The sequence below is a fragment of the Hippoglossus hippoglossus genome, chromosome 5 (genome assembly GCF_009819705.1).
Source record: "Hippoglossus hippoglossus isolate fHipHip1 chromosome 5, fHipHip1.pri, whole genome shotgun sequence".
Classification (NCBI taxonomy): Eukaryota; Metazoa; Chordata; class Actinopteri; order Pleuronectiformes; family Pleuronectidae; genus Hippoglossus; species Hippoglossus hippoglossus.
This window is the reverse complement of record NC_047155.1, coordinates 21,107,650-21,123,268: the sequence shown is the minus strand read 5'-3', so window position 1 is coordinate 21,123,268 and position 15,619 is coordinate 21,107,650. Positions and strand designations below refer to the sequence as shown.

At 38.6% G+C, this 15,619-nt stretch overlaps 2 protein-coding genes across 2 annotated transcripts in view; one reads left to right on the top strand and one right to left on the bottom strand.

The window, feature by feature from the left end:
• The window catches only part of LOC117762228 (ataxin-7), a 28,123-nt gene extending 17,207 nt beyond the window's left edge, over nt 1-10,916 (bottom strand). Inside the window, 4 exon segments of the mRNA XM_034586751.1 lie at nt 4,124-4,192; nt 4,390-4,602; nt 8,726-8,825; nt 10,764-10,916. Coding sequence (XP_034442642.1) covers nt 4,124-4,192; nt 4,390-4,594 — 274 coding nt within the window. The 5' untranslated portion in view covers nt 4,595-4,602; nt 8,726-8,825; nt 10,764-10,916.
• A 1,343-nt stretch (nt 10,917-12,259) lies between these two features.
• Nucleotides 12,260-14,887, top strand: thoc7 (THO complex 7). Its single transcript, XM_034586761.1, has 8 exons — nt 12,260-12,278; nt 12,532-12,652; nt 12,787-12,908; nt 13,549-13,635; nt 14,139-14,196; nt 14,311-14,377; nt 14,483-14,552; nt 14,717-14,887. Exons 1-8 carry the CDS (start codon nt 12,260-12,262, stop codon nt 14,776-14,778), a joined length of 606 nt encoding a protein of 201 aa, XP_034442652.1. The 3' UTR covers nt 14,779-14,887.
• Nucleotides 14,888-15,619: the final 732 nt, after the last annotated feature.

The following is a 15,619-nucleotide window of genomic DNA, read 5'->3' as shown; positions in this document are numbered from 1 at the left end:
CTAAAACTGCAGAGTCCAACAGGCCAACTGCATTTCCTCATTAGATCACTTGCAAGGTCAAACAACTCTTATTCCCAAACTGCTGCTGTTGTACAAGTGGAGCATTCTCCAAACAGGTTGCTCGACTATAAAAGAAACCCGGCTAGATCACCTTGCCACTCTGCATTCAACACACTGGCACCAACTGAACTGGACAAATAAAATGGCCTGTCTTAAAAAGTGGTCAAACGCCAGTGTGCCTGACCGATTCTCCCTCTCCATGTTAATCTTGTGCAAGAAGCAGATGAAAAGGAACGAGAGAGAAAGGAAGTTACCGTGGAGGAGAAACAAGAGATGGAGGAAAGCAAAGAAACAAGCGTGACAGAGAAAAAACACAGAGAAGCAGGCTGAGGCCTCAGCAAGACAAAGAGGAAGTGAGCAGTGGACCTGCGCTTGAGGAGGAGAAAGAGAGCCTGTGAGCACGAGACAGAGGAAGAGAGCTAGAGTCCAGTTAATTTCAGCATCCTCATCCATGGCAGTGATGAATGATCTAGATAGAACAGCAGCATCTCTGACTGCCTCTGAGCAACACACACACACAGAATATGAACTGTGACACTGGGACTACACTTCCGAGCTTCCTGACTGTACAGATTAATCTGTGAAATAAAAAAAAACAAAAAAAAACAAGAGAGATGATGAGTAGAATCATCAGTCTTTAATTTCAAAGCCTTTTTTCAATGTGTGTATTAGAATGGCAGTTGCATCACAGGAGGAATCTGGTGGTGAGTCATGGAGAGGTGTAGTCATACCCTTGTAATACCCCCACTAGACAGACACACACATGCAGAACAACATACTCTGAAAACACACAGCAAATGTTTATCAGGCCTGTGACACAAACAACAGTCACTGATAGATGCTGCTACATGATAGAGGCATGTTTCAAGCCAGTTGCGAGGCAAGTGGCATAACAACCTTGAAATAAATATGTCCACTCCATCTCTCTGCCTGCCTCTGACACACTACTTTCATTCACTTTCAAACAGTATTGATTCTGACGGCATCTCTTAGGTCAATCACAAACAAAAAATAAGCATAGTCCAATAACCATTACCCTATTTTAAATAGTGTTCTGAGCCATGCTTACGAGACGTAATAGGACATTTGTTGCTGAAATTGTGCATTGATCTTCAGAGTGTGCATGCAAGGAAACACTGACCAATGCAAATGCTAAATTAGGTATAGTAAGTACCCTGACAAGGAGCCTGCTCACAAGCCTTTTCCTTTAAGGCGGTATCCTGCGTCAATTTGCAGCGTTGGTTGTGCACATGCTCAGAAATCAACGCAACGCGTACGCCAGATGCAGTATGCACTTGACCGGTAGAGGCAGTGTAGCAGTATTATAGGCAATGTGTGGTGTATCATCAGCGGGCTAATCCGGCAGAGCAAATCATCAAAGGTTCTGGTGGACATTTGAAAATACTGTTTTTCAACATCAATTTCTCGCATTGGCAGAACGAGAGAAACATACTCGCCATTGTCTCGCCGTGCTTGATCTATGGGCCTTACAGAGAGGTAGTGGTATCCTCCCGGTAACACACGTAGTACATCAGCAAGTATGTGAACAACTACGTTCACAATGCAGACGGTTGTCTACGGGAACACGTGTTCAAACAGCAAACAATCTCCAGCCATAGAGCAACACACTGAGTCACACAAGGCCAGTTCACACTTGGCATTATAATGTGTGCACTCAAGATGCATTAAGGATGAATCAGATTACATCTGGAGGTGGTCTAGGCCCCACATGGCCACATACTTTTGTGTGTGAACGTAAATGTGTGCCGAGCCGCAATGAACGACCACCAACTCAACTAGAGTCTTCTGAACAGATATGGTTGAACTTCAGTGTTTTCTATACACTGATTTATTTGTGGTGTCCCGCCAAAATATCAACAATATATCAAAGTATATATATTTTTTTTTAAATAGGTAAAATTTTGTTTCATTGAAGATCTTCTCCCAGCGCACTGATTCCCTCAGCCACTCCTTGCCCAGCCCTTTTTCTCACCATCACATTGACAACAGACCTGTCTGTCATTGTTGGACGAGCTAAAAACAACACAGCATTTGGTCTTTGCAAAGAGAAATGATGTTGTTACTTGCTTATTTACATATAGAGCAGCAAAGAGAGATCCGATCACAAGTGGTCACTGGAGACACATGTGATGTGGAGGCGCATTCTAGTGTCAGGTGTGAACTGACGTACTTAGAGCTGTGCACTTGTGATCGGGTAACCAGAGATGCATTATAAAGTGAGGTATGACCAGAGCCTGAGAGAAAGAAGGAAATGATAAAGCTGGGCACACACTGATGATATTGTGAGTGTGAGCCAAAATATTGTGACCAAAATTAAATGTGCCACCTTTCACGATGGACCATCCATTGCAGAAGAAAATGATGTTGTGCCTAAATTCCTTGTCACAGCAACACAAAGTGACCTATGTCAATAACATCTACTTTTGTATAATCATTTTGTATGTACGTGCATTCAGATTCTCTGAGCACCGCAGATGTTTTTTCAAAAATCCTAGTTGTTAGTAGTGATAGTTTTTTCTTTTCTTTTTTGATTGTGGCCACAGCATAGCAAGTTGTAAAATAGATTAAAAAGAAAAAGAGGCATCTTAATCTTAGTGTCCAAATCCTCACTGCAAAAAGATTGTAAGTAGCTGTGGATGTGTTGCTGAAACATATAAAAAGTAGAAATAAACATCATGTTTGTTGGTAAAGAAGGTTGTCCTGTTAACTACTTGTGAACATTGGCGAAGCACGAAACGTTTCTTTGAACAAGCTGGGCTTCTATGTACAATCGCTCTATCATTATAGTAAGAAGACGGATTCATCATTCATTCAAATCTGACTTAAATGAAGAAATCAGTCGTTGACTCATCCTGTCAACTGACTCATTTTGATGTCAGTGTCAGTGCTTGGCGAGCCTGGAAAATGACTGCACGATTGTTGATACGTAATTTAACAAGATGCCATTTTATTGTTGTAACAGATGTACCTTTGTGGTGAAGCTCGCTGCAAATCCAGGCCTGTCAGCAGGACAAATCAGCTAATGCTAATGGTGGTGTTTCCAAAAATAATATTGCAGCACAACGTGCTTTCAAACATCATTGTGTGGCTGAGGAGCCAGGTGATATGCACTTCTGATTGTGGGTTTTATCACCTTCGTGAGATGTGGTCCTTTCTCTTTATTATACCATGACTGAACATTACAACTCTACAATATGTTTCAGCTTTAGAGAGAAACTGGAAATGATAGAAAATAGGAACGTAATCATCCTATCAGTTTGTTGTCAGAGTTGTCAGATTGTTTTCTTTTTTGGGTTTTTGTCCTTGATGTGTCGTTGAAGATTTTATATTTGTATGACCTGAATAAATTTAATATTGATATACCCGTTTTGTTAGTGAGTACTTTAAAAAGTAATTTTAACAATTATTGATCTAAATATGCGATAAAAATATTACAGCTCCCTTTTTTTTAATAAGGCAAAATGTGATATAGGAGCATAACCTCACCATGCGTAAGACGGAGCTTTTACAGAAAAATCCTAGCTGTTTTAACAGTCAAATTTCCATTTGGGGATCAAGTTTTTTACAAAACGTACAAGGTACTAGTTATTAACTTTTGAAATCTTGATGGTATCTTACAATTCTTCAGGTAACATTGTTGTTGTCTTTCAGTGGGGGCACGCACATGGCATATGGTGTAAGGTTTCACATGTAAAATGGCAGAAACTGGGATGCTGAACAGTCAAGTCCATACGATGCAGTCTCCACACCGATTATGATTTTGTTAGTGCCATGTCTGGGCCTGCACTCACCTACAGTGAGTCTAAGTTGTTAACCGTTAAGTTATTTTAGGGGCAGATGTAAATGTCTGCTGCCACATGAATAACACACACGAGTCGCTGATTATATCCGGTTGTCCAGTCAATTCACAGCGCGCATGGTTTACAGTAAGTGTGCATTTTGACCTGACGACCCATGTAAAGTGTTTGGGTGCATATGTATATGTGAAAACCCCAGAACCAAAATACACCTTTGGCCCTGGAGTAGAAAAAACAACACTCACCTTCTCTGCACAGACGCATGGCTTCTCGATTTTTCCCGAAGTCTTTGAAACTTTCCTCCGATTCAGCACCTGAAAACGAGGCGATCCGACACACAGACAAATAAATAGTTGCACTTGCTCGCCTGCCCGTGCTGTTGCTACCAGTATCGTTTCTTCATATTCCACCAAAAAACTGCATGCAATCGGCCAAAAAACAGGTCGGGACTGGCAACTGTCGCGCTCCGCCTCGCCTCCCCGCGCACATTTCGGACGCCGGAGGGACTCACCGTCGTTGCCGTGGAGTTTGGCGGCGTCGACCCAGCTGCTCCAAGGCTGCCCCAGCATTATTTCTGGACTAGGCAGGGATCTCCGCTCCGCAACAGTCGCCATTGCTGTGGAGCCTTCTCCCCGCTGGAGCTGCTGCTGCTTCAGCTGCTGCCTGGCCGCTCGGCGCTGCTCCCCCCTGACGTCATCCTCGGCCCTTTCCGACATTCTTTCCGCTACAATGTAACAACACAAGAGTCAGCGGTGGTCGCGCTCGGGATAGGAGGACTTTCTCACCGAGCGACACCTCGGAGCCGTGTGGGGCCATTACACAGGCAACAAGTACAAACACCACATATACACGGACTGACAGTTCCCCCGAAGCTCTCTAAGTTCCTGGTTAGTTGGCATCTCCTACAGTGCATGCGGTGCTTTGCTACTTAGCTCGGTGGTTCATTTAAATACGCACGCATGCATAATGAACTCTGGTTCATTCAATTTGCAATAGTATATAGTTTATATTAAAAGATATGCACAACACCTACAAATATTATGTCATAAATACTGTAACTAGTGTGCATTGCTCCACCGAGGCCCAACAGTCCCACATTTGAATTCACTTGGTGCAGATTTTTCATTTGGATCCGCACCATATTGCACACACTCATAACTATGGTAAATTATCTGTATTTATATAGAGCTTTTCTAGTCTTGATGGTCCCTCAAAGCGCTTTACAGTACAGCTTTTGCCATTCACCTATTTACACACATCTTACAGTACATCAATCCCACCAGCAGCCGGCAATTTGGGGGTTCAGTGCCCAAGGATACTTCTGCATGTAAAATGGGGAGACTGGGATCGAACCTCCAACCTTCTGGTTAGTGGACAACCCGCTGACAACCTCTTGGGCCGCAGCCCCCCGTATACAACTTCCAGTAAATATCAGTGCCATTAACATGATTTTTTTCATCAAAATGACTATCTGAGAAATCAAAAAATATGTTGCAAAACGTACTCTCTCGCAAACTTAATTCAATGTCAACAGCTACCATCTCTGTTGAATCTTTTTCACACACGCAACAATTATTATTTTGTGCAATGTCAATAAATAAAATAGCTGGTAATTAATTTTGAGATTTTCCACAGTGCATGCAGTGTAAGCTCACTAAACACGTATGTAGGTGCGATTACTATGGAAGTCAGATTACAGTCTAAGTGTTGTGCTCATTTTAATTCTGTATACGAGATGGTGACGCAAAATAGTCAATAGTTTTTCATGCAAGAAAAGTAAGCATTTAAAAATTAAAACATATCCATTAGAAGACACAACAAAAGACAAACCACAAATTGTTTCATATCTTGATTCCTGGAAGATGTTTCATATGCAACCAACTTATTGCTGGAGGAATTTGCAGAACAAAATGTTGTACTGATTTGATCATCGATATGAAGAACTTACTGTTAGTGTCAGAGTGAAACTGATACACAGTATGTGGCTTTCTCTGTGCATGTTAATGGTGTTTACATAGATGTGTGTCCTCACACAGCACACAACATAGGTGAAACATATTTAATGATAAAATGACTTGCTCTTCAAGGATGATGAATCAGTAACTGCTATTTTGCAAGTGAAATGAAGACAGACTCAAGTCATGATGTGTAGCTTGTTTCTGTTAATCAGAATAATGTAACACTCAATGTGATTTGACTGTTGTGAACAGATTCCTCTTTTGTTTCTGTATTTTTCAAATGTGTAAAGACACAAGCTATCTACAGCCTGGTTTTCTTTACTTTCACTTTCAAAATCAAAAGTTTGTCATCTGCAAGAATGCTGCACATTCTAAACTGATAAAAACAGGCATGCAAGAAGAAAATAGAAACAGAAGCAGACAACTTATGGTGCAGAGATAGCTTATTGCAATAAAGTAAAATTGTAAACTGACTTACTAACAGGACCAAGTAGTGTCCTTGATTATGTGAATGCCGTTGGGCTGACTCTGATCTGCTTCTGATGGCAACTCATCTGAACTTCTTGAGATATGATCAACTGTCAACTTGACAGAATAACAAGGACAGTGCAAGCATGTGTGCTGTTCTTCTGATACCAAAAGAGGATGTTTAAAAACATCTCCTCCTAATAAATGTCAGAGAAGTTGAATGTATTACCATTTGGCACGTACACTGAAGAACCTTGAGCAAAAATGAACTTGGCCCTCTGCTGGTAGTTTCCAGTGTACAGTGTATAAACTTGGCTTTGTCTTTAGACAAACTCTAAATTTAGAAATACAAATTAAGAAGCTTATCCTGAAGATTTCGCCAGTGACGTGTGGTTAATATATATATATATATATAAAAGTTATATTTGATCTAATCTTGTCTTTATTTACTGCATATACATGCACCTTTATCACAAATGATCAAACTGAGCAATAACATGTGACCACTCCCAAATCCTCTGGTGAATTTGAAAATCTTGCTGCATAGGTTTCTGACAATGAGGATATTGAGTTTCAAAATTCAGCAAAGTTAAGCAACACTCAGGGGGACGAGCTAAATTTTTTTGTACAGCTGTGCAATGACAATAACGGCGTTCTTTTCTATTCTAAGACTGGCTTCCGTAGGAACTGTTAAAATGGTCAAACCCCAGAATGTAAAGATCATGGCTTTGACATCATTCATATCATATATTTCTCTGGAGGTGGTTTGAGGCTTGGATTTCATCATACTAACACCTACCAATGTAAAAAAAAAGCATCAAACAGGAGCGGAACACTATATTTATTTATATATATATATTTGAATTCCTGGAGATCCAAAAGTAACAAACTTGATGTTTTTTTTAGTACCATGTTATTTTCTTTTGAAAAATACCAGAAATATTAATTTTCATTATGTTCAGCAAAACTTAATTAGATCATCAATTATCTAAAACAAAACATTAACCATTTTCTTAGCAGTGTACAAGAGGCACAAGTGTTTTTCACAGAAATGTGTACATTTTTTTACTGATCCTTTCTTCGATTACCATTTCATCACCTTCTCTAGCTAACCCTTTATGTCGTAACATATTATTGCCTTACTACTGTAGTAGTAAATCTATAATGAGGGGCAGGGGGCTTTTAGTCTAGGATCAGTACTTTTATTTGGGAAAAAAAAGCAATATAATATCTTTATGTAATTTCCATCAATTTAAGACTTTTAAGCCGATTTAAGCAAGCCTAAAATTTTCATCTAAACATTATTGTGCTGTTCTTTAGTGCAATCTTGTTGATCTGACCCTCACTCTTAATAGATGACATATACTTTAATAGAAACAATATTAACTTAACTGAAAGCTGTGACATTGCCAAAAAAGGCAAACACAAATTTGTAACTTTTGCCACTCAAACTAGTCACTAGAGACTGAACATCACAGGCTGATTGTGCATTCAATCACAATAAATAAGACCACTTTACAATATAAGGTAGTCCAAAGCTTAAGTCTTGTAATTACTGCTTTTCAGAAACTTGTAGCGGTACTCGTTTCCTGAGGTGCTAGTGTTGTATTGGATTACATGTCAGTCACAGTTGTTATCGTTTTACAAAGTCTAAGACACATATAACAAACACCTCACCTTCAATATATGCATCTCCTTCCTCACAATATCTGAATGTTTCTGCTGATGTGTCAGAAAAACTGAATGTAATATTCCTTCAAGGACTGTTTAATTGTAATATGTACTACATTTACAGTTTTTTAAGTAAGACTTCATTCATAGTGGGAGTACATTAACAGTAAAATATGACACTACTCAGTATTATGTTTATGGGCTGTTCCTCCACCCATCCATCTGTGCATCCATCCGTCAAGGTCACTGAAACTAACTACATTTTTTTGGCTGTAATTCAAGAATTCAAGTGCTAATTATAACCAAATACATTTCTTCCCATTTTTTTTTTATTTCTTTTCTTCTCTATATGTATTTTTTGAGTCTTCACAGACATTGATGCAAAATACAACTTGAGTGGTTGGTGGAGGTATACAACTGCAAAGCAGTAGTTCTCCTTTATGCCTTATTTCCTAACCACACACCAGCATAGACATATGTTTGTTGCATATGTGTTGAAAATCACTTCCAAAGTAAGCTGGCTGAAACCAAAATGAAACCAGGAACCAAAATAAGAGTCAGTTTGGGGAAATTACAGGGTTGAGTATTCATTGGAAAACAATTGCTCTATTGAACTCTAATGTGTTTCTAAATAAGTCAATTATAAACAACTGTTAGCACTTCTTAACCACTTGTGATTATTGTAATGTATTGTATTAGAAAACAGTAAATGTCAATAGAGTATAATAATGAGTAGTTGTGAGAACTTACCTTGACAAAATAAGAAAAAAAGGAACTTCTTTTTAACCCTATCAGTTGATCCTCATCAGTATGGGTGATCGCTGGCTGCCACACACACTGGAGAGGAAGACTGGAAACACACACAATCACACACACACAAGCATGGAAGAAACATGAGTCAGTATCAGGTTTTTTGTTTTGCTGTTCTTTGACATCGTTTTTCAGTGAAACGGGGATTATAAGACTATGTCTGGAAGGTAACATTGTCCTCCATGGGCCTTATCACACACTTCTTCACCACTGTGCAGTAATCCAATCCATTAAGCAGCATCCCTAACCACCTATCCAGCCCCACAGTAATCCCTTTTAAAGACTGAGACCATACCCTTTTATCATTATTATTTTTTGTCTTAACTGATGGAATAACATACTGCAATTTATTCACAGAGGTAACAAGTGGCTTGATTAAACAGAACACAAAGCCATACAATATTAAGTGTTGTGTATATTTTACAACACCTTACTTTTGTTTTGATTAAATGTGCATAATAATTCAAATGTTGTTTGCCAAAAGCTTTTTCTGAAGCTATTCAAGCCCAGGAGCATTTTAACTAACTTCTCAATCAGCTGCAATTCTGCAAATATTTATGACTTGCTTAATCCGAGTGAACTTAGCATTCCAATGGATTCTTGACCTTTACCATAACATTTAACAACACAGCAAATATGTAGCTATATATAAATGCTTTTTGTATTTTGTTTTATGTTGGTTTTGTCTTGATGTCTTATACATTTTAAGTATGTGCTATTTATAGAAATTAACATGGCTTGCATAACAACCATTTTAAAATACACATTTATATCCCCCTTGCTAAAACTACTGAGAGTATCAGAAGAAAGTAGAGCAGTAGTTTCACCCTTGGGTCAAAAATATATTTAAACTGTGCAATAGCTCAGAAATAATGTAAACAATTAGAACTTCAAACATCTCCAAGTCGAAGACTCAATTATGTCAAGGGGTGTTTAAATTTAAAGGTTTTAAGTGTTAACCTCCAATGGGCAATGTATGAAATAACCAGTCACCATGTAAATGCTAAAAACTATGTTGAGCAGGGTCAGCAAAAGGCTAAAACGAAATGAGGTACATTCTATTATGTCGAAAACCAAATTCTTCATACGTGCAGTGCACAGTGGCACGGCAGACATTTTGACTTCTCATACTATAGAAGGGAAAAGCCCCTGTGTTACTTGTAAAATTCCTCTGCTCCATGTCGCATGCATAAGCTGAATGCAGCAGTAATTTGTGTTAATAGCAGCAGAGTCAAATTAAAACTGCAGTTGTATAGCACAATGTCTTGTGCTTTAGCCTTTAGGCTGGATGCCCTAAAAACTGCATCATTATCTGTAGCTCAAAATCTAGAGAGGTAATGGTTTGTGCATCGCCTACAGAGCCCATACACAGTAAATGTGTCTATATTGTATAGTTGTGCTGCCTGGTCAAAGTCTCCATTAGAGATTGGTGAAGAGAGTGTGTCCCAAACACATAACATCTGCTCTGGATAACTGTTCAGACATGGCTCACCTTAAAGCCTGGAGTGTAATAATACATATATATTATACTATATTATAAGTCATAGTTTAACCTGAAGTCAGTTGTGATTTGGGCTCCATGAAAGCTACTAGTTGACATTCACAACTTTACAGTAGTTAGCTAACAGTATCTAGCATTGACCACCAGAAGCCAGCAGTTTGATTGGCTAGCGTTGCCCCCACCTCTACTGCTCACATTAACGTACATTAACTTTGATTCAAATAGAAAAGGTATTCATCAGCTAAATATGATGTGTGAAAAAGCCAGTAAGTCTATCAGGAGCTGTGTCATTGTGACAGTGTGAGTCTGTGGCAGGTACAGACATTACTGAGGAGCAGTGGCGGCTACATTAGCCTGCTAGCTGCAGCCTGTAGCCAGCCAGCCATGACTAGCGTTAGCGAGGAAGCTGGCAGCAGCCTGACAGCCCAGCAGAAGTCATTCACCGCCGCCACACACCGACAGTAACTTCGCTCTTACCCGGGCTGTGGACGCTGTGGACGCGACTGTGACACCGGGCAGACGTGTATCAGCTGGATGCGCTGAGCGAAGGAGACAGAAGACGGTGGGAAAGAGCGAGGGCAGTGCTCAGCCTCTGTGGAGGTCTTCACCTGGTGCTTCCATGTCTGTTTACCAGACTGCATTCTGGGACGGAGACGTCACTGCGTCACGACGCAGGCGCACTCACGCACATGCGTCTCCATAATCAAATATATATATTTCCCTTAATTTTCCTGCAAAATGCAAATCAACAGCTATACAAATATACAACGCCAGGGGCTATAAACAAAGTTTCACACTGATAATGATAAAGTTGACAGATAATATGTATAAGTAAAATAAAGACATAATATATATAATACAGATAATATAAAGATATAATATATAATATAGGTAATATAAGGAGATGATATATAATATTTGTAATGTAAATAGATATTGCTATTATTATTATTATTATTATCTTGATTACCTGCCCAGAGGTGACAACAGATGCATATTAGCTACTAACTAACTCTGTGCATGGGTTATATATAATATTTACATTGATATGAACTATAGATGTGATTTTTCAAGAAAAGAATAATTCTGCTTATTTTTTCTTGTTTTTTTCTTCAGGGAAGCTTTCAACAGACCTGAGATCCTTCTCTGTGTTTTGTTTTATTTTATTTTGAGAACAACGCAGACTTATAGATATCAGCCTATAAAGTGTAACTCAATTGTTAATTGTAATCAATAACAACTTGTAACATTTAAGTTGAATATATGATTTTTTTTTTATTGTGATTTAATACCCATGCAAGTTAAATAGTTTATTATGTTGTCATGGCTTTACTTTTTTCTTTACTTTATATCGTCTTTTAACTGTTTGAGTTTTTTTTTTTAAATGTTGTTGCTGTATTTTCATTATTCACTTAAGTGAAATGAAAGCTACTCACTTGGTGTGTCCTAAAATCCATCAAAGACCTTAAACAATATGCAAGAAGAAAATATCACAGGCACAATTTGATGGCTTCAGCATAAAATATTCTTTAAATGCTTTACAAAGATTATGAATTTTAATTTCAACCATTTAAAGATGATAAAAAAGGGGGAAAACTATATTGCTTCATGTTCAGATGCTTACTTTGGTCTTGGCCTGGTGCAAAATATACAAAATGATCCTTGTGTATATTTATGGTTCCCATTCTTTTCTTTATTCCGTCATTCATTCAGTTTTGTTAGAATAAACAAATTCATTATAGGTATAATCGATTACTTATAATCGAATATGTAATCTGATTGAAAGGAGTATTTTTTATTGTGAATTGCAGACATTTTGATCCATACTCCATATCAGCTGGTGGCGGTAATGACCCCAACTTGGATGTCTGCCAACCGCCAATAAACACCAAAGAAGAAAAAGACCAATCACCGCCGCAGTGTGCTTTGTTCACTTCCGGCTATTCAATAAAGTTTATCCAGCTTCTGCAGACATGGGCGCTGTTACAGATGGTAAGTTAGTGTTTTATTTGTGGATTTCAGCTTTGCTAAAAGCCACCAGTAGAAACGTGTACATTTTCAAAGTAAGATCATACATAACCAAACTCACTCTATACACATACGTGTTAGCATGCTTCCAAAACAACTAATAGAACAGTAGCCACGTTAGCTAGCTAACAGTTAGCCGGTGGCTTTCTAACATAGCTGCTGTTTATGGAAGGTTGCCTGACCCCCCCCCCCCCCCTCTCTCTTGGCCATATCCTAGATGAAGTTATTCGGAAACGTCTTCTCATCGACGGGGACGGAGCTGGTGATGATCGTCGAATCAATGTGCTGCTGAAGAGTTTCACCAAATGGTGCAACTCGCCTGGGACCCCGGAGGAAGGGTAAATGAGCTCCGTAGAAGAAGACAGGACCTCAGCCTTGGACTTTGTCGCCTAGTATTTTGACATTGATGTTTAAAACTGTGGTGAACAGCTGCTTTGCTCCGAGTCTCACAGCATCTTATTATTCTGTTTAGCTTCACGCAGAGGATGCAGAGCACACTGGCCCAGTGCGAGTTCTCCATGGGGAAGACGTTGATGGTTTATGACATGAATCTAAGGGAAATGGAGAACTATGAGAAAATCTACACTAACATAGGTAAGAACTGTTCTGACACTTATCAGGAATATTTATAACTCTGAACCATTATTGAAGTTTAAAAATAAGTATAAACCCCCAGCACGTCACCTCAGCCAAATATATATTTAATCCTGCATCACATTCAACAATCCTCCCCTTGCATGCCCCGGGACCCCAGTTTGAGTCTGGCTTTCTCTACCCCTGTACTCCATCCTGAAACCTCTATGGGCCTCAGTTAAAGGTCTGACAATTATCACCTGTACCAGCATGAAAACCTATGGTGACAGGGCATTCAGTGTGGCAACCCCCATCCCCTGGAACTCTCTCCTGGCACTGATCCACAATACCCCATCTCTGGACACTTTTAAAAACTCTTCAAAATCCACCTGTTCACATAAGCCTTAAGTCGCTAGTTTCACTATCCCCCAGCTAGTAATTCTACTGTTATTTTCTGTCCTTGATTTGTTTTATGATTTACTAACTCTGCAGTGGCTTTGGGTACCTTGAGTTATTATTTATTGTATAATACAAATCCTCTTGATTTTTACTACTATCTGTTTTGTAATTAGAAAAACTGTGACCGCAAAATAACATAAATGTTTGTGTTTCAAATGCATCGCACAATGACCTCATAACCAGCTCTTTGTTCTCCCTGCAGAACAAAACATCACATCGGCACATGAGAAGATAGCAGAATGCAAAAAGGAAATACAGAGGGCAAAGAGGATACGAAAAAATCGCCAAGGTAAGAATATTTTCAGGACTCTTAGAAAATGTGTGCATTTGCAATTGACTATGCGCTTCTTAGATACAGTATTGTTTAGCCATTGTAAGACCCAACCACATGGTGCTGAAATCACTACTATTAAACTTTGATATAAAAAAAAAAGAAGGTAGTAAAAATTTGTTTGTAGTACATACAATTTTGTATACATCTTCTTTGTAAGTTAAGAAACATAGCTTTACACTCAGATGTAGACATAAATATCATTCATTGATTTGACCAGCAACCAAGATCCAATGAGTTCATGGCAGTGATGATGAAAAATAAGTTTGTGGTATTTCAAAGTGGAAAAGGAGAGATTGTATTGAGGCCATATACAGTAAGTTATCCAAAGGTTAAAATTGCAACGCAAGTTTGATTTTTTTTTTTTTTGTCATCAGTCATTTTAGACGACTTGGTGGCAACGAGGGTCGGTAAAATTTAGCAAAAATGTTTCATGTCCTTTATTTCTTCTTTCTTTTCAGAGTATGATGCTTTAGCCAAAGTTATCCAGCAGCACCCAGACCGACACGAGACATTAAAGTAAGTCGGCCTGTGTCTTGTTTCATTCAAATATTGTTTCATTTGTTTCATACATCCACTTAGTATGTGGTGATAATGATAATGCATACCTCCCTTTGCTTTGAACACCTACAGACAGTTGGAGGCGCTTGACAAAGAACTCCAGCAACTGTCTCACATCAAGGAGAATGTGGATGATAAGGTAAAAACAAATACAATTATCCTCTCTTCTTTTCTACCTCTCAGTGCCTTCAATCAACAGTAATATTTTACTTCAATTGTTTTAAATCCCTTTTGTCTCACTCAGTTGGAGTTAAGGAAGAAGCAGTTCCACGTGCTACTGAGTACCATACAGGAACTACAGCAGACTCTCGAGAGTGAGTAAACAAGGGCATGCGTTGGTACCATGTTTGTGTTGTCTTTATGTTCTTTATTCTCAGTAGCTGTTGTGCTGTACAACAAACCAGGAAATGTTTAATCTGTTAAGGTTTGGAAATTTTAAAGGTCACTAGGCCTTGCTAATCTTCTTTATCTTTCCTAGATGATGAAAAATCAGACAATGACGACAACAGCCAGGAGAGCCCAGCAGAGAATGGTGAATGAACGTTTAGAGGTCCTGAGTAGAATGAATGCAGCGGATCGCTTTTAAATGATTTTGTATTTGTCCCTGAATCTTTTTGTATGTATTGTTCAATAAAGTTGGCTTGTCTACGTTTTTTTTGTTCAGTTTAGTTATTTATTGATATGCTGCATATTTAGATGTCGGCGCATAGAACTGAAATTGTCTCTCCCTTTGTTGAGAATGATTTAAAGGTTTCCAGGCCAACAAGGATTTCATTTACGCAAGACATACAGCACATTAGACTGATATAAATAACAAATATAAGTGATTGAAAAAAGGTAATTGGTAAAATCCAGTATTGGTTAATAGTTACCGAGTAGGATGTTATTATTGAATCAGCTTTCTATTAATGTCATCTCCAGATAGGATTTTGTTATTACAAGTTCCTGTGTGAAACCACCAGGAGTAGTCAAAGTACGTGTTTTTTAATTGAGTATAGTCGTGAGTAAGTTTCATGTCCTAAGTTAACCACATCCATCAAGAAGACAGTAACACAAACTAAAAGTGTGGTTCACTGGATTGTAGTTAAGTTAAAACAGATTTCTACTGTGACACGAAACAAATCAATTAAGCATGAATTGATCAGAGTTTTCTTTAAAGCAGCTCTAAGTAGCATTTTGATGCTAGTAACAATGTATTAAAAGACTGGAATGTGTCGCTCGTAGTGAAACAGAGTTATCACTTGCATCCGCACCTCTCAGGTTTGGGTAATTTAGTAATAAGTCATAGCTAAAGAGACCGATGTGTCTCTCAGAAAAAAATGAATACTGCACTTACATTGAAAACTGAAACATAAGTCTGAAAAAAGATAATATTTCTACT